This window comes from Rhipicephalus microplus, unplaced genomic scaffold, assembly GCF_043290135.1.
Source record: "Rhipicephalus microplus isolate Deutch F79 unplaced genomic scaffold, USDA_Rmic scaffold_13, whole genome shotgun sequence".
Classification (NCBI taxonomy): Eukaryota; Metazoa; Arthropoda; class Arachnida; order Ixodida; family Ixodidae; genus Rhipicephalus; species Rhipicephalus microplus.
The window spans coordinates 18,511,465-18,531,645 of record NW_027464586.1 but is presented as its reverse complement, the minus strand read 5'-3'; the positions used below and the strand labels follow the sequence as shown (position 1 = coordinate 18,531,645).

The window sequence follows — 20,181 nt, the reverse complement described above, 5'->3', positions numbered from 1 at the left end:
AACAGGATATTGAAAACATTGTTTACCTTTCTTCAAATGCTTGATGCATGCAGATAACCATCGCACATTATATCAGTTGTCATGGTGTTCAAGTAATGTAGCATGACTGCGTGCAGTTTTGACAAAATTATTGATGCTGTATTAGCAGCTACTGTCGAACATCTGCAACTTATTGCAATGCTTACACTTGCTTTAAAGTTGGTCTACCATAACGTATTTCACGTATTTATAGACTATTGATCATGATGCGCACCTTAAATAGGGGGGGGGGGGGCACTTGCACAAAAAAATTTCTTGTATGCAAGCTTCTCTTCAGGACACATGCACGCAACTACACGAATCAGAAACTGAGCTGTACACTCTTAAATATTCCACGGTGTACACTTCATGAACACACTGCACTACATTAGACAGAATCGCTCAAATGTGACACGACCCACAGAATTTCACCACAGTGCTACACACAACAGCATTCGTAAGGCATTGCGCATTACGAATTACAACAATGTCTGGCAATAAAACTTGCTCTTCCTTATCGTAGCAGAAGCTAGCGTTTGCAAGCGTTCAAAATTTGTGCATGCTATTTGCTGCGACGAACGGCACACACAGCACAGCCGACGCTTACACTTGTTGCGATAATTACAAACTTTTAACTTCGGCAAGCACTAAACGCATATCCTGCTTTAGAAAGGTGGATAATTACATCACGGAAATCTTCGAAGTTCTTTGCAATTACACTTGAAAGATGGACGGTACAACCCAGGAAACACACAAAACGACGACACTCGCATCCACAAACACTGTGCTCGTTTCTTCGTTTCCGCTGTCGATCGCGCGTGCTAACGAACAGTGAACACTGGCTGGCTACTGATATCTCTCCGGGAATCTCATAGCGCTTACAATGGTCACAACGATAAAATCAGCTGTTCTTTTTTTTCATGTCACTGCAGCACCCGCTTCAGCAAGCGCCATGTTTGCCAAGCGAGCCGATGGGGCGGCCGTCCAGGCCGCTTCTCGCAGTAGAAGCGAGCCATGCGAGCCGGCTGGCGGCTCGTAAAAGTTGAGAGCCACTCTGCCTGACGTCACAGAGACGGCCTCTCTCAGCCATTTGCACTGTGTGGGTGTGCGGAGTGGGTGTGCTGCTAGAGCGTGTAAGGGCCTTTACACGCTACCTGCACAGCCGCAACGCACGTGCCGGGACTGTTGCCGCTCGCAAGCGGGGCACAAATGAGCCAATAGGCGACGCTCTTTCACCCTCCGCAGTGTCGCCAATTGACTTATTTGAACCCCGCTTGCGTGCGGTAGGGGTCCCGGCACGTGTGTGGCAGCAGTGTGGGAAGCGCCTGTAAAGGCTCAAAGGGCCCTTACCCCGCAACACCTGCTGCGACCACCACTCGCAACACCACCCACTCGTCAGTTCACACGCAATAAACCTGACGCTCGCCTAACACACGCGTTGACACATGTCCGTACGCATCTCCTACAAGACCTATATCAGCCATCGCTGCAAAAAAATCTTCCAGTGCTTGCCGGAGCAGCCTCGTTAGCGCCGTTCAACCCGGGTGCAATGCTGCTGCTTTTCATCCTATAAGGGTTTTTGGGAAGGTGGTCTAAATTTTCTAAAACCTTGCCCGCCACTCCTGATCCAAAAATATCATCGGGTTAGTTCATATTGTTCACAAGACTTATTTCATGTGTGCGAGATTGAGGAGATTGCCATATGCCACGCTTCAAATGAGTAGAAGTGAGCAATGAGCTGTACTGCTTCTTGGGTATATCGAGCAAGCTCTTACCCGAACGTCACGAGTTCGGCGATGAAGTTACGATGACTAATGAGGCCAGCCTTGGGCAGACCGGTAGATCCACTGGAGTGGAAGACGATGGCCACGTCGCCTGGGTCGGCTGGAGCGGGACGCTTGAAGGCATTGCGGGGCGTTTCTTTCAGCGTCGCAATGTTCGCCATGCCGTTGCGTTCTCCAGCTGCCACCAATGCCTTGTAGAGCAAGGGGGATGAGCAATCAGGCTTAGTCAACTAAAAATGGTGAACGCCACCCAACATGACACCTTCATAATTCGCATTCACTACTTGCACACTCCTTGAAGTAGACTTGGTTAATTTTTGTTTTTATACGCATTTTTGGCCACACGCCATCATCCAATAATTCTGCACTTCCGCACAATAGAGCCTCCCTATGGTACGTTTTGTTCTACAAGATCTTGCCGATTTTCATGAGCAGTCCCCACCTTTTGTTTTTCTGTGCCACATTGGTCGGGTTTTGGTTAGGGCCGGGACAAATGGTATCGTTAAAAGCAAAGCTTTCGACATGAACAGACGTTTGGTGACTTTCCCGCTAGGCGAACAACGCATGCACCGGGGAAATGTCCAAAAGGCGAATTTTTGTTGTTGTTGTTGTTGTTGTTGTTGTTGTTGTTGTTGTTGTTGTTGTTGTTGTTGTTGTTGTTGTTGTTGTCGTCGTCGTCGTCGTCGTCGTTTCCTCTGCACATGGCTCGTACCCGAAGGAGAAGATGGGCCGACTATAAGGTGAAATTGCCCGATACCTTCAGCATTGCTTCATTCCTAGAAAAACTTTACTTAGTTAATTATATTTTGAAGTGCGAATTGCAAATTTGAAGAAAAAAATGAAAGTTTTGAGCCTACAATTTAGCAAGAAAATTGTTTAGTCACAGTGATGTATTCCTGAACGGCGAATAACACATCCCTGTGGCTGCGACTCATTGTAGAGGCTCCAAGTAAAAGAAGAGGAGGTTCTGATAACTACAAGCCCAGTTTTTCAAGAAGTCGTGCTAGTATGCTGTTCCTAAATAAATGGAAACTGTTACAACATAATAAAATTGACTAGCTGTTTCCTCTTGATTACAGTAAATGCACAATCCGTGCTCATTACACCGGTTCTATGCAAGTAAAAATTGACGAAGGTAACGCGGGAACAGAATTTTGTAATGACAACTTCCATCATCCTTGAATTAGACAGTTCACTGAACCAGAAAAATAACAAATGGTTATAACAAATGACAAATGGTTGTACTCTGGAGAAGCTGTCATTGTAGGGTCTGATAATTTTTGCCTGATTTTAAGCGTGCAAAATCGCGCCACCATATTGTGTACTGTAGGTGGGAATACAAGAATGATGGGTGTCGAAAGCGATGCCTTCGCAAGAAAATCAGTCATTTCGTTTAACAACAAGCCTTTGTATCCTGGAGCCCAGACTAAAAATATAATTTAGAGATGATATGGAACCAATGAGACGAATTTATACATATAATTAGATCGTAAACTTGCGGCTCACACCCACCTTGGGGGTTCACCAAGAATCAGGTAGCTTAACAGAAAAGGCAATATATATAATAAAGTCCTACCGAAAAGAATAACAACAAGATTATTGATTTTTGGTAAATTATTCTTGAGAAAAAACTGAATGATTTAGTTCCTACTGAAAAGCGATAAATGATTGATATCAAAGAAAACTTTCCTGTAGCCTACATCGGTGAACCAAGAACCTTTTGGTATTGAGGTTATTGAGTAAATTTCTTCGACTGTTCAATGAAATTTTGCACGGCCTCGCACACTTTAACGCTGCTGTGTCCACGGGTGTGTGCAACTAGGGAAAGTAAAATTTACGTTGTCAAAGCTAATTCAAGGATTTGTAGCGGTATTCCTAGTGATACCTTCCTTAATTTTGAAGATGTTCGACAAGAGGTTAAAAAGTGATCTACAGTTTCCTGTTCTCCACAAAAAGAACAGAGCGAGGAGACAATCAAACGTGATCTAAACAAATAAAACTTTAATGGAGGAATACGGCAGCGTAATCGCCTGATTAAAACTTCCAGACATCAATTATGACACGAGAAAAGTTTCCAGGGTGTCATTAGATGGTTGAAATCGGGTGACATTTTTTTTAGAATGGCGTGGAAAATGCTCGCATTATCATTTGCCTCCGAAATTTAGCTGCTACTAGCTTTGTAGGGGTAATATTGGCAGCTGGTCTGTCTAACGCCGCTTTCGCAAGTGCATCAGCGGTTTCATTTAGAGCTATGCCTATATGCCTCGGCACCAATGCTAGTCACACCTGAGTTAAAGGATTTGGTGCTATGGAGTTGAATGTGCTTAATGCTTTGAATCACCGGTTGCCGTGAATGCACTGCGGACTGGCAAAGAGTCCGTTATTTTTTCGCCGGAATGTATTAAGGTTAGCTGTTTTCGAAGGGCCACTACTGCACCTGAAAATTTTGCAATAAATATAGGTGTGAAATCTGGAATTCGGAAAGAAAAAGACCAGTCTAGAACAGGGCAGAATACGCCATAGCCGCTCTTTTCATCATTTTGTGAAGCGTCCGTCGCAATGATGACCTGAGATTGAATTCCTAGCAGGTATAACAATGTGTAACGTTGTATAACGGTGTTCTTGCTTCTTTGTCTCGTTTCGTTTTTTACTGTATTTGCTCAGAGTGTACTATTTCTCTACCAATGCAAACTTTGCTTAGCTTATCTTTTGATGTAGATTCTATCGAGCTTCATTTAGTGTCATTTTCGTTACCCCCTTCCCCCCCCTCCGTCCTGATTATTGGGATCTTTTGTGGGGCCTCGGGCAATGTGAAAGAACAAATTAAGATAAGTACATAACAATCTTGTCAATGTAATCTTAATCTGCAAGAAAGAAGCATAGCGTCAATTCAGTTGCCATTCGCCCCGTGTTCTCAGATTTGGGTGCACGTTAATGAAACCCAGGTGGTCGTAATTTCCGGACCCTTTTAAAATCATCATTTGCTTTTCGGATGTTCAGCCCCAGATATCAATCAACCAGTTGCCATTCGTAATGCCCACACACTGTAGCGCTACCGCGTGGGATTCAGAATTGTCCTCTCAAGGATGGTCAGTCGGAAGACAGTGCCTTGTTCGGCTGTGCTACTCTTAGGGTTAATACGCTACCAAGAAACAAACACTGACTGTTTTGCATGTTTCCTGCATCAGTAAACAAATGGGACCATCCGTGGCATGATAAATGTGATCGCTCGAAGTTTTCATGAAAATTAGCACAACTCACGCTTTCAATGATAGCCCGCACAGTACGCATATTAGCTTCACGGGGTTTTTTATAAGTACGTAGGTTGGTTAAATATTATCACCTGACCTTTGCAGTTGAAACTCGGCTTCTTTTACGAGCATATAGCATTCGACAGTGCTTCTTGTTGTGCAATATTTTCATAACAATGTCCGCGGAATGTCGCATGACCTCGCGGTTTGCTCTTCCATAACTTTGGTGTGCGTTTGTTGATAGGTGGCAGCACACTGCTGGTGATTTGTTTGTGAATGAGTTTCTGAGCAGAATTTAATCCGTGCTCCGATAAACGTGGTGAGTGAAGCCATATTGGTATTGTCGAAGTCGTATGACAGATAAAATTGATGAAGTTGCTTTTAGAATTATTGAAAGAAGCCATCTTGACTACAAAGATATTTCCCTGGACGTAGAAGGCTGTCGACGCACCAATGTATAACCTTGACAGCAAGAAAGACAGCGATGATGAACGATCAGCTGCTAACTCACGAGGAGCCTATCGCACTTCAAGTCCCTTCGTGCATAAATGTTTCTTTTTCACGGTCGTACGTCACTTTCATTGCATTGAATGCATATTATTTTCACCGAGGTCAATGTAAAAGCATACACTTTTTCTGCAGAAGAGTGTGCATTGTGCATTGAATTGCTTCTTGTTCATTGCATGTATTCCAATTACTGCGGATATTATGGAGTTTCACATGCCGCTGACCCACTCGAGTTAGACCAGCGAAGCGAAATGGTTAGAGTGATAACACGTGCTGTGACTACTACAATTCACACCTTGTCGCTAACTTCAGTAGGTCACCAGTACCTTTTGAATGGCGTTGTTCGAGAAATTTTCGAAGTTCTGACATTGCGAGATGCATACGTGTGCATTCTATTCAATATACATTCTTTGATCGCGCTGGTGGAACCGGCAACTTCAGAGTGTGTGATTTGCGCACATCTATTATAGCTGTGCGCATATAGACGTGCTCACGCTGAGCACGTCTGTGACACAAGCGCCACTTAATGGGATGTTAGATGCTCTGTCGAAGAAACAAGTTCACGTTTCTGAGAGTGCAGGTAATGAAGTTGGTATATTATGTATGCAAACTATCGCCGCCTTAAACATTTGTTCTCGTGCTGTCGATGGCGGCCTACTACTGCAGCAAATTCGTCAGGTGGGAAGTAATTCAGATCAGTGAAATTGACTACGTCCATACTATGTGCATGCTGACTCTTCACAAGTGTTCAATTGTCAGTGTCAGAATATATCAGCTGACCCACGTAATAATCGAGGCTGAAGTAACTGATAGGCCGGGAGATTTCTGAACCATCGATTACCCTTTTCAGTAAAGAGTTAGACTATCTACGTAAAGATAGGGTATTTCAGACATTGCGTGTACTCATGATGTTATTAAAAGGTTATGCTGATATATGTGGTTTACAGTTGCTGCAATAAACAGTGTTCCAAGTTTGTTGCTATATGTCTCACGTCTTTCTCTGTCCATGTTTTTTCGTGCCCTATAAAAATACCAAATTACCTTTTCTTTAGCCGATCGCACGTTGCATGTTTTGTCGAGCGTAAATTTTCTTTCTGTTTTACCAGAATGCTTAAAACTTTTTCATGGGGTGCTCCTTTTCCGCTGTTATTTAATGATTTGCATAATAATATTGGTTTTGTTTTTTAATGACTGAATTCCCGCAATGTGTATAGCTAAATTTATATAATGCTATATAAATTTAGCTCTATAATATAAGCTAAATATATAATGCTATATAATAACAAAGCAAATCAATGCTTATTCCTGCATAAACTGTAATTACTTAACAAAGCAACATTGACCTGGCGATTTTTTAGGATGATATGAAATCTGTGCATGAGTGATTACGTACTTAGCACAATGGGTTTATACCGTAATCACGCTTATGATAACGATGACGGTGATTTGCTAAAAAGGCAGCCACATACCTTAACAGAGGGAATGTTTTGGCACACTTCCTGAATTTTGTCGGCAGTTTCCATATCGGAGTAGACGAGAGTAGGTTTCGTAGTCATCAGGACTCGGGTCATTTCTCCTGCGTGGAGCACAAGGAAAGAATGGCGCCAGAACACAGAAATACACCACGCTCACGCCAACGAAATAGCCACGACAAGGCAGCGACGCTAACGCCGTCACCATTCTGAAAGGAGCACTTTTACCCAGCCCCATGAAAAGATCTTTCAGAATGGACAAAAGCTTAGTTTTGAAACCAACGAACATCAGCTTTTGGCCAGAACTGTAGAAAACAGAGCAGAACAAAGTGAGCGCGAGCATGCAACCAGTGAGGCTGACGCTTTTTTCTTTCGCTTATTTTTCCCCGGTGGTTTGCGTCATCAAATTTTCTTGCAATATGTATCAGCTAGTCCAAATCATGGTTACAATTTCTTAAGAGTTCTTTATTACGCAATAAAATTCCTCAGATTAACGCTAACGTGACAGAGTAATGAAATGTAGCAATTAGAGTTGATATTAATGGGTCAAAGAAAAGTTTGCTATCTAGACACACAATCTGACTAGCTATAACATTCTTTACGATAAATGTGTACTTGGCCCGGCTTGTGGATTGTTCATGTGTAATTTATATGACATGGCGATGCTTAAAATAAATACACTCCAAGGCAAAATTACCCGAAAAAGGAGTACCGGAGCCCAATAGGCGCGCGCGATGAAGTGATAGACCGTTGAGGAGCAACCACTGAGGGAAGCGTGCCGCGCGAAACCACTTACCCCCGTATTCTAGAACGCCCCTTGACTCAACGCCCCACCTTTACTTGATGGATGGATGAATGGATGGATGTATATGGCTGTACCATTTAGATCCGGTGTTGGCTAGCGCCAGCAAGCCGTAATACTTAAAGAAACAAAAAGTAGATTTATTTTTTCCTTAAATATGGAGGTTGAGGATTCGTACTTTGCAGTGAAGGGTTTAATTTTCACTCGTGCCTTGACTTTAGCCACTAATCAGATAACCTCCTTCTAGTTAATTCTACCCGCTTAAAGTCTATTTTGCCCTCACTGTCCCTAAACCCCAGTGCTTTGAAAAACTCTGCGCCATCATCCTGAACTATAGGGTGAAGCCCTTTACAGAACATTATCAAGTGTTCTGCAGTTTCTTTTTCGTCTTCACACGTACTGCATACCGTGTCTACCCCTTCGTATTTGGCCCGATATGTCTTGGTTCGCAATGCGCCCGTCCTGGCCAAAAACAGTAGAGAACTACCCCGAGTATTATCATAGATTTTTTTCTTGGCAATTTCCTGCTTAGAAGTTCGATAGATGTCTAGCGCAGACTTCTTAATCATGCCGATTCTCCACATATCGGTCTCGGCTTCCTTCACCTTCTTCTTAACCGATAATTCTTTTTGGTTTGGTTCCCTGCTGTTTTTCCAAGTATTTACCAGTCAGTTTTTTGGTTCGCTTCCGCCATTTTGTATCGACATTCTTAATGTACAAGTAGCTGAATACCTTCCTAGCCCAACGCTTTTCCCGCATTTCTCTCAATGGCTTCTCAAATTTTATCTTGCCGCTAGCTTCCCTGCCCTCAAATGATGTCCATCCCATATCACCTTGTACTCCCTTATTTGGTGTATCCCCGTGAGCTCCTAAGGCAAGCCTACCTATTCCACGTTGCTTAATTTATAATCTTGCTTGAACTTCTGATGGCAGCGCCATCTTTAGGCAGAGAAAGTCACTGCATGTCAGTGACAATTTGCTGCTATTTTTCAGTAGCTCAGCGTCATTTTCAGCTGAGCAGTGGCGCAGTGCGCGAATCTGTCAAGTAAAGGGTTAATGTCGAGTCGAGGAGCGTTTGTGAATATGGGTGTTAGTCTCTAAACACGCTCCAAAGGAATGAACCGCCCGGGGTTGCAGGCAGCGCGAAAAACGTTGCCAAGGTGACCAGCCCTTCTTCTCCCTTCTCCCCCTGTTCTGGTTCCGTCTTTCCTCGTATTTTGCCGGCGACGGTTTGCGTTGCGTTGCACTCAGAGTGCTCGACCACGGCCACCCGAATTCGACGATCTAAGAATTACGACGTGGTGCTTGTGTGTACACTTGGATGAGCGTGGGCTGCTGCTTTTGCGTTTCGCTGCACCCATGAAAGCTGGAGCAAGTCTCGACATGTCACCACGCCACGCTGTATATCTCTGGCTTCAAGATAGTCACGACCAACACACGACAGCAAGAGTATGGAAGGCCATCATGGCGGCCGAGAAGACAGCAGGCCTATCGCATATATACTTCAGTCTGACTCAGGGCAGAAATCAGCGCTGGATTTTTTCGCAAGTAGGTTATCATTCTTTATCCTACTCTACTTGTCGCGTGTGTGACACGGATCGTGCTTGCCTGAAATGGGCTCATCGTGTTGTGTAACGCACGCACGAAATGCACCGCGAAGGTCAGCTTGGGCGTCAGCAGTCCACATGTGTTTTGCGACCGCCTGGAAACTGGCCGCCATTGCCGTCGGCCTCCCGTACGATCGCTCATCGATACTCGCCTGTCTTCGCCGCCGCGATGAGCTCCAGGCTGACGATATTGGGCTGAGACCTCGTCGCTGTGTTGGGAGTAATCAAAAACACGTTGCGAGCTCTGGTAACAAGCTTGCTTGGAATAGGGCGCGCGCTGTAAGTGCACCAGCACGGGCTGGCGGGGCTTTCGCTAGCGTCGGAAATCGGTGAAAATTAGTTGCTATCACACTTGGCTTTCCTGTCAGTTGCTCGCAAGCAGCTCCGCGCCGTCTGTTTGTGCGCTGCACTCACTCGAGTTTGTGGAAAAGGGCCGCATTACCGTCGATTTCTTCGGCGCTGTTCGTGCCTGCGGCCAAGCGTACGCTCGCTCTCTTGTTCGAAGTTCGCTGGCGGCAGACACTCCGCGTGCAGCGCCGTGTTTGGTCTCACGTTTGCTTGCTCGAGCTGAAAGATGTCTTTCGCTTAGGACTCGTCGACTTGTTAGCGGCACGGTGGTTCGTGAAGTTCTGGCTGCGGCCACCGCTCCTATGCTGTTGCGCTACGGGGATCAAAATTCTGATTTTTTAAATACTAATTGTACTCTGCTTGAATACTTTTTCCCGTTAGACCCACTACTAGCCTATGGCTATGGGTCTAATCATGTTGTGCATTTCATGAAATGTAATCATAACAACCTCAATAAAATGAAAAAATGAAATTGAGTCTTTGACGATGTGTGACATCACGGTGAAATTAGCAGTCATATCTCACATATGTTTTCATTTCACCTAGCACGTATTTCTTATATGCATTTGTATTCATCTTCTGTCACGTGTGACTTACTATTTTGCATACTTTTTGTGCAGCCGTGGGCACACACCGTGCTGAAGACTGTGTGCGCTGGCGTCTGCGATGCCTGTCATCGATCTCTTTCGTCAGAGCAGCTTTAGAAAGACTGTGTGAGATGTGAAGGTAAAGTTATTTGTGTGTCATATTCGAACGCTTGTTTTTAGATTACCGTGCACATACTTGTCATATGCGTGCATCTTCATCTTCTGTAACGTGTGTATATTTTTTATATTATTGTACGTGTAGCCGTGGTGAGACGTCCCCCGCTACGCCACCGATTGCCAAAGAGAGGGAAGACCACTCAACCCCTTGTCCATCCGTTTGCCTCTTGGCTATGTGTCTCAATCACTTCCCACATACAGGAATTCACGCTGGGGCTGGGAAGTAAGAGACGCTACGACCTGTTCCTGTTTACTGATTCATTTATTTCATTAATAACTGAACCCGCATACATCAACCACTACACAAAATTATAACACTGATTTAGGCACTCGCGACGTTCGACACAGGGCAGGCACATAAATAAAGTAACTGTAACAATACAAGGGTATGCATATAAAAACACACGACGACACAAATGATGAAGTTAATAATTATTAAAACCGCCCAATGCCTCAATATGCCGCATCGCTTCCCGCAATGTTCGTTTAAGTAAGGGAGGTGAAGTTCGTCTGACAGAATGTTCATGTAGTCGCGGCCTCGGAGTTGGCTGCTCGAATTGGGGCCGAAGGTTGGTTCTTGGCGTCGAGGTATGATCTGTCCAATTCGTCAGCGTCTTCATCGTCTTCGTCGTGCCTCTCAGTGATTTCCATCTTAGCCCTCTTTCGTAACGCTCCATTCACTCGCCTCCTATCCCTAACTTTCATTCCTCATCGTACCGTCCTTGCCCCTCTACCATCTCGAGCTCATCGCATCGTATATCTCTGACCCCTCGTATCGTCTCGTAGTCCGTTTTTGTAGGAGCCGACTCCGCCCCTCCGTAGCACCTAACAAATTGCCACTGTTGGCACGACACATTTCTCTGTCAGTCAGAGTTTATCATCTTCGACGGCCGCCGCGGCCCGCACCAGTGGAAAACCCTCTCCCAAGCAAAGCCGAGCAAGTAACAATGTTCAAACTCAAGCCTCAGGGAGAGAGATGGGCGAGCCGTCCGAAGACACTTTAATTACAGGCGAACAATGGTCCCGATGCTTCCGGTACTTGATGAGCCGATGTCCAGACCAAGTCTCAACGTTTCCATGCAGCTCGGTGTCTCCCGCGAAATTCTCTGTAGCCACCGTTTCTTCGACATTCAATGCTGCGGGTGGCCATCCGCGCAGAACGCAGTAATGAGTCCTGGAGCCACGGAGGCTGACAGAAGTCAGACCCGACCCAGCACAGGCGCTGCGGCAGAGTCGCATTCCCCGAACCAACAAAAGGTGCTCTGCTCCTCCTCCATGCCACAAATCTGAAGGGTGCGCGCGGATTGCCTCCACCGTACACTGTCACACTGTCTGTAGACGACAAGGCGCCACCCGGTCCTCATGTTTGTGCGGGGGAGCGAGAAAAGTAGAAATAATCCTTCCAGGTACTCCACTCTGGAATGCCCATTCGTTACACTGAAGGTTTTCTTTTCCATTTTATGCGTGGGTTTAAGAAACGAGCGAAAACATCTTGAAAGGACCGGGGTTCAGTTCGTGTTTGCGGGGACGTCACAGTGGGAACACAACAGGCCGAAGGCTGCGTGCGCTGGCTTCTGCAATGCCTGTAATCTGTCGCTTCCGTCGGAGGAGCTCCCCAAGGAGTGAACAAGATTTGACAACGAGACTGGACTTGTACACTTCAACATGAATTCACCTAAAAGAATTGAGAAACTTCATGTGTATGTAGAAAAATAAAAGATTTCGATGTCTCATTTTTGTCTTTCACTGTTTCCGTGACTGCGAAAGCAGTTATACATAAGTGGCTAACTACTTTTTCGCGAGTTCTTTTCTGCGCAATTTGTTGCTCACTGCGCTGAAAAACAGGCGAGAAAGTTATTAGGCCTGGCGCAAAATAAACAAAAACAATGTTTGAACTGGGGCCCAAAAATTCACCCGATTGGAGTATTTGAGTGGATCAACCGTTCGCCCGGCAAGGTGCAACTGTGAGGACTAACTGTTGCCTGGTAAGGCGTGAATGTGGGGATTAACAGTTGCCACATAAGGTGCAAATCTGATAACAAAATGTTAGTCCTTTGAGCTGAATTTCGGGACTAACGGTTACTCACTGAGGTGCAAATGTGAGGACTAAATGTTACTTCCTTGAGCTCGTGTTTGGGCACTAGCTGTTACACCCGGTGCCGCTAGTCCTTAGAGAAATTAATGGTTGTGGCAGCCCCATTAGTCTCCAAAAGGAGGAATCACACACCCTTTTAACACCCTTTTGCTTTAGAGTGTATCAAATACAAACCGAAACCAAGAATTGCATTGCTGCGAACATGGCCGAAAGAAAAGAAGACGGTCAAATATAGTAAATTATAATAGCAATAACAACAATCAACTGAAAGCTGCTAGACATGCTCGGAACACGTGCGGTTTACTACTGCGCAGCGCAAGAAAGGGGGGCCTCTCTCATCAGCTCTTTCGCTCAGAGGATGCAGTGGAATTGTCGTAGTTTTTCTCAAACGTGCTCCACTATCCGTGATTATAATCAAAGACATCGCCCGTTGTTCCTTCTTCTCCAGGAGATGCGCGGCACGTGCTCGCTTCCTGGTTACCATGCCTTTCAGACACCAACCTTAAAACAATAGCGGCAGCTTCCCAAAAGCCAGGCAGCGCTTCTGGTGCGTATTGTCTGCCCGGCCATTCAATTAGACATTGCCGATCTCAGTTCTAATGTTCACGAAATAGTAGCTGTTAAAATTTGTCCTCCTGGCCTAAAGCCCTTCGTGGCCGTGTCTGCGTATTTTCGCCCAGGAAATGTTTCAGTTGGACCATACACATGGCTGGAGACGCTTAAGCAAGCATGTAAAAACCTCCCTCTGCTCATTGGAGGTGATCTTAATGCTCATCACCCTGCCTAGGGTGCCCGAAAGGCGAATAAACGCGGAAAATGTCTTTATGACGCTATTGAACTCTCTTCTGTAGAAATTTGTAACGCCCCCGACACCCCTACAAGAATCGGATTACATCAAGCTCAGACACACGACCCCAGATCTCCCGCTCGCCAGCCCACGATTTGTACGGCACTGGACAGTCTCCAGTCAGTCATGGGGCAGTGATCATCTACCGATATTCATAGCACTTAATATAAAACACCTCCGGATCAAAACAACAACAACGATGACTAATTGGAATACTTTTCGTAGTAATGTTACTGGATCATTCTCGACAGTTGAGGGCCTTCTGGACATTGTTCAACAGGCCCTTGAGCTGGCACACAAAACAGTGCCATGCAAAGACCATACTCAGCCGATGGATAACTATTTAGGCAATTTATGGGAAACAGCAGAATATTTAGTCACTAGATACCACTCGCACGGCAAAGGACTCTCCGACCTCATAAAAATTAAGCGCCAATTTAAGCTTATCATTGAATGTCAGCTCCAACTTCAAAGTGAAGCCTGGCAATCCACTTGCGAACGCCTTGGCCGTGTACCTGGCTTTCAAGGTCTATGGCGCGTTTTTCGTAGCCTCAGCGGGAAAGGAAAAGGCAGCTCTCCTATGGCCAAGCTGTTCCTCAAAGCGGATCCGTCCATTATGGAAGACGAAGATATTACCATTTTCTTTCCTCTCGCTTCACTCACTCCCCCTACATCTCCGAAAGCCAGCACCATAACGCAACCCGATCCGAATCTTGATCGCCCATTTAGCATGGGGGAAATGTTAGCAGCCATCAAACACTGGCGTCCTCAATCGGTGCCTGGCCACGACCGAATCACATGGCAAGAACTCCGCAACCTCGGAAAGGAAGCCCAGGACGCACTTTTGGTGGTAATCAATGACCTCTGGGCCTCAGGAAATGGTCCAGAGAACATTTAGCTGTCTCTCATTTATCCTATTCCGAAACATGAAAAAGAGAAGACCCTCTGCAAGAACCTCCGGCCAGTATCTTTAACGTCTACTTTATGTAAGCTCATTGAACGCATGATTCACATACGCATGTCCCATTACCTCGAGATAACCCGGCCGGCATACCATCCAGCCCAGGCGGGTTTTCGCCCTAATCTCGGCACCCATGACTGCCTTTGGCTGCTACGGCGCGTTATCAATCGTACTTCAACGAAGATGTTACCTGACAACTTGCTGGCCGTCGACATGCAGAAAGCGTTCGATAATGTTCACCATAACGCTATTCTTGAAGAACTAGCTAAGCGGCTACCCAAGTCAGCGTGCGGAGACATCGATTCGAAATTTCCTTGCCGCTCGGCCCATTCTCTTAAGCGGTGCATCACCTGAATGGAGCCCATAGACTTACTACTTGGACAGAGGTGCTCCACAGGGATCTATTTCAGGACCGACGCTGTTTAATCTGGCCACGAGCAGGGGAGCAGAAAACCTTTAATAGGACAACACGGCTAGATTCACCATCTACGCCAATGATATTACTATATGGACTGAGGCAGTGGATTATTCTGACAAAGAATCAATGCAGACTGAACTGCAGGCAGCCCTCCTTAGTTTAGAGTCCACTCTTAAGGAAGTAGGCCTTCAGCTGGCTCCACATAAGACAGAACTTATAAGTATAGATGGCAAGAATCGGACCAACCCCAAAATATGTATCTCATTTCATATCGCATCACACACTATACAATCAAAAAGCGGACAAATCAAAGTTTTAGGTTTACCAATAGCCAGCTGCAACAGCCCACAAAAGTGGGTACGTGGACTGCGGCAGGCATGGCCAGCCACGGCACATAAGATACCTCGACTGTCCAACAAATACGGACGTGCACGCAACAAGCCTGTCGCACTCTTGCAAGAGCTGCGGCTGTTGGAAAGATTTTGTACGGTGCACTCAACGGATATCCTAAATTTGGAACGCCTTCATGGGGCTACTCTTCGTACCATCACGGGGCTCCCTAAACGCACTAAGATATCCGCCCTTGAAAGCGCAGGGGGCTTGCCCCCTCTGCAAGACGTCATCCCTGAAGCCCACACTCGACACCACATCCACCTGAAAAACACGCCACAAGGTCGTCGCCTTCTGGCCTGGGATTGTCAGCGGCATGATGACGCACCTGTTCTGAATCAGTCCTTACCCCCATGGGAAACTCCAATAGTCTCTCGACTGTTCCGTCGCCACATATCTCGTCACAATAATATTGCCCCCGAGTTTCTTGCCACGCGACAACTAAGGGAAGCAAGCTTAGATACCATCGACATATACGCGGACGCTGCCATTAGCGATGACGAAGCTTGTATGGCATGGATTTGCGCGCAGACCACCGGGTACACTGGGGCCTACAGGTGCGATCTACCGAACGGTACCCTTATGCATGCCGAACCACTTGCCATATGGGGTGCGACTGCAAGCCTCCCATACACTATACAGAAACCCCTTCGTGTCTTTACCGACTGGCACACTGCCTACTCGGAAGTATTCCACCCAGGGTCCGAGAATGCTACAGCTGCTGCTATTCAAAGCATAATTCGTAGGCATGAAAAGCCGATAGGCCAATAGAAATTATCTGGACGCCGGGGCATACGGGTGTGCCCGGGGGCAATACGGCGGCGCACGCCGCTGCTGCTTCCGCAGGTGGGTCGACAAATCTTTCTCTGCCCCACCCCTCAGGGTGAACCCGTACGAGCTCTTAAGTCAAATGGCTTCCTCGGTAGCCACAATGCACTACGTACGAACGTTCCTGCGTCATGCTAGTCAAAAACGCATTGCGCAGGTTACCCAACCAGTCCTATTTTCCAGCAAATGTAAGCTTTCATGCTCCCAAGAAGTTTTCATTATTATGGTCCACGCAAATTCTGCATACACACCATACTCTAAGCAAAATGGCGACAACCGGATATTGCGACAGTGACGAGCGATCACTGCGGGCTGCGTTGGCGTGCAGACGTTCACCACCTACTGTAGCAGTGTTCCATATTTGAAAAAGGGCGAATGGCCATACAAGCTTTGCAAACCACAAATTATCGTGAAGCGCTCCTTACGGACCCGGACACGCAGTTATTATTTGCCCAATATGGAAGTTAGAGTGGCCTGATCAAAGTGGTTTAGGGGGTCCGACAAACCACAGTACTGACCCTATACCGCCTCAGTACCAGTAATGGTGAAGGCAATAAGTGTAGAATGAGTGACACTGTGAACTAGTAGTGTAGTTAGAAAGTCCTGCTTATCCCCACAGAGGCCCTGTGCCTCCCCCTTTTTTAAATAAAAGACTTTCCATTCATTCATCCTACAATATAGTACAGAGTATAAGGCCAGCGACCTCAAGCCACCTCCGTACCTATGCTCTCGCGTTCCATTTTACATCCAGTGGTGCCCATGGGAGAGTGCAAAGGAACGCAATGGTCTGCGTTAGTAAGCCGGTTTCCGAAAATATTTTATTATTCATAATAATATTATGGATGACAAGGCCGAGTACTGTGCCTAAAAAAGTCTTGCTGAAGTTCAAACAAGACTCGCTTGCAAATGAGCGCTAATCTGTTTCTCTCTGTTCGTCAACATCACACTGCTGTTGTTTGAATCAATTTCTTACGTCCTCATCCCACGTATGTCCTTATAACATCGCCCACTGTCGGAACACTCTTCCCTCCCTCTCGCTACACTACTCAGCTCTCATGAGCATTGCGGTGGCTCACGGTGATGGGTCCGCCCAGAACAGCCTTGTGGTTAAAAAAGCAGCTTTAGGAAACAAACAGCCGCCCCAATCGAAGCGCCAAGTGGTAAGGACGAAAAGGTTACCATCATTCCGCTTTCTTGCTGTAAAGACAATTGAAAAGTGCTAGTGATTCGCTTGATTTCGATATCTTTTGATCGAAAAAATATTACCCTAACATATACTGCTTGGACTGGCCGGTGCAACATATTTGGTCAGCAGAACATTTATAAGCCACAAAATGCTCGAGAAAAAGTACAATACATCACATATCACACGCTTACCAACAACTTCCAACTGTTTCTAAACAGCACTAAAGGAAGAGAGAAAAAATAAAGTGTTTTCGCGTATTAGTAAAACACACCGTTACGATACAGAAAGCACCACTCTTATCACGAGCAATGCTAGGTAAGCGAAAAAATGCGTGAAAGGAAAATGCTGCTGGACACCCCTCTATCAATTCCAGCACCAAACATCGTGAAGTAATAGACTTTACCAGTGCTTATCGAGTCCTACATCGTCTCCAATCAGTAAAAAATAAGTACATCTTGACTTGTGGGTGCGATAGAAATGGTATACGACGTTTAGGAAAATATCAAATGAGCCAGCGTTGTGAAGGTGCAAAAAATACGTTTGAATTTCATGACGTCACGTACAGAGGATGCCGCACAAAATTTAAAAATAAGTTTCAACCTTAATATCTCCACAAGTAACGAACTTAAAAAAGCAAGACAAATGCATTAGAGTTCTCAGAGTGCAGTTTGTCATTCTAAACAGAGCCATCATTTAACTTCAGTGTGCCTTTTAGACGACTTCTTTACATAGATCAAATATGAGAGTTTATTGTCAGTGATCCCGGCCATGGACGTCAAAACATGAGTGATGGTGCAAAAACAAGATTGGTCAGCACTCAGTTGGTGCTCTCAGCAGTTGATAAGCTGTAGAGACATATGCAATTGAGTGAATACATTTCGCACTAACAATACAACTTGCTCAGTTGGACACAGGTCCCACTCCGTCTCCTGCGCTGTAGGCGTCGTCTACTTAATCCCACTGACGTGTGGAAAGGCTTATGGCGGTCAGGTTGCCAGGTGCACCTGCGTGAGCGCCATAATATTGTGCATAGTGGGATGCAGGGCCAGCTTCGCATACATTGCGATGCATTATTAAGCATTGTTAGTGGTTACAGCGCTCTCTTAAATCTGTGTGCAGTAGTGGTAAGGATAGGTTCTAGCAGACTCGCGAATTTATAGGCGCGGAAAAGATGCAAAAATTAGGGGCAGCTGCGTAAGAGCTCCACCTCCGACACTGTCACGGGCTGAGCGTGATTACCAGGCCAGGCTGTTTGAAAAACGTGTACAATTGTTGTGATTTGACTGGAAGTGTGTTCAACCAAGTGAGGCGCTGCCCCCCCCCCCCTGACTGTCCGCATAGAGAAGACACCTGTCTTGTCTATTAAAAAAAATCTTTGAGACGTATGTCACCACCAGAATCTTCTCAAGCAATCACCATTAACTGGATTCTGCACTTTCCCGAAAGAGCTTCAGGAAATCAAGCAGGCTGACACCACCGAGGAGTATTTCAATATCGAAGAATCAAGATCCGACACCAGTAACCCAAAGAAAACGCTGTTGTCTTCCTGACTTTACTTTTAAATAATTTTTGTTTTTTCTTTGCTTTCTATTTTCTTTGTCAGCAAAATTTTTTTGGCTTTTGCGCCGTTCAGATTGATGCAAAGCAGCTTTTTAGCTAGCTTGTGTAACGCGGTCGGTTCATGTCTCCATGCAAACGCATCTTATTCTTTTTTTTTTTTTGCTTTCCATCTTCCTTGTCATCAAAATTCTCATGGCTTTTGCCCTATTCAGTTATTAGATGCAAAGCAGCTTTTTGACTAGCCTGTGTAACGCAGTCGGTTCGTGTATCCATGCCAAGGCATGTTATTTTTTTTGCGAAGCATTTCTTAGCGACCTTCGGCAACTTTGAGCCTATCTATCAATTCCCTTCAATTCCCTTCAATTCAATTCCCTTCAATTCACATTATTACCTTAAAGGCCCCCTAGTGGGGTATCTATCTATCTATCTATCTATCTATCTATCTATCTATCTATCTATCTATCTATCTATCTATCTATCTATCTATCTATCGATCTATCTATCTATCTATCTTGCCGCTTACGTTTGGGTGCTCTCGTAGTCACCCCCTTAGCTTGGCGTTAACTAAAATTAGCATGACAGGTAAGATGATTTTATGAATGTTACGCGCTGGTCAACACATGAACCATGTCACAATCCCGCCGCGTACGTCGTCAAACACTTGCGAACAGACAGTGGCACATACACACGGGTGTGTATGTGCCGCTGGTATGCGGTTATGTGCTACAGGTGATTGTCACATAGTATCTACCAAAAAACGACGAAAATACACATGGGCACTTTTAACGCGCGAGCGTTAAGAAATACCCGACATCAGAGGATCGCTGCGTGGCTCATCGGAGATCGGCTCAACGTCGAGCGGCAGGATCCTTTTAGCTAAGATTTGGTTTGCTTTTCATTCCTCGTATTTCTTGTTAGTTTCTCTCAACTGAAACGTTGTTGCAGGCCTTCAGAGGTCAGGCGAGTCAGATTATTCTGATGTCTTTCTCATCACCCGGCCAAGGGCACTCCCCTTGGCTGGCCTCACTACCGGTCAAGGATTGGCCGCTCGATACCTTGCTACGCAGTGGAGAAAGCTACGTCCCTGTGGCTCTGGTTCCTACAAATGGTGGTTCCATTTCAATGAAGAATCCGAAGGTGATACAAGTGGAGCTTCAGAAAGCCTCGTCGCTTTTCCAGAAGATTACTGAGGTCCGCCAGTTCGGCCGAGGTGGTATCCTGTGCTGCTCTGCAGACCAGGATTGCGACCGAGAGCTTCTGAATTGCTCTGAATTTGCTGCACAGCCAGTGAGCCCGTTTATTCCAGATTATCTTGCATGTACGAAGGGCATAGTTTGTGGGGT

The 20,181-nt window shown here is 45.7% G+C and overlaps 1 protein-coding gene across 2 annotated transcripts in view; it reads right to left on the bottom strand.

The window, feature by feature from the left end:
* LOC119162997 (luciferin 4-monooxygenase) overlaps nt 1-20,181 on the bottom strand; it is a 562,016-nt gene that overhangs the window by 303,956 nt on the left and 237,879 nt on the right. For both annotated transcript variants that reach the window (XM_075882642.1, XM_037414886.2), the window contains exons 4-5: nt 7,030-7,136; nt 1,794-1,993 (exon numbers count right to left, since the gene is read on the bottom strand). In XM_075882642.1, coding sequence (XP_075738757.1) covers nt 1,794-1,993; nt 7,030-7,136 — 307 coding nt within the window. The remainder of the gene's footprint in view (nt 1-1,793; nt 1,994-7,029; nt 7,137-20,181) is intronic.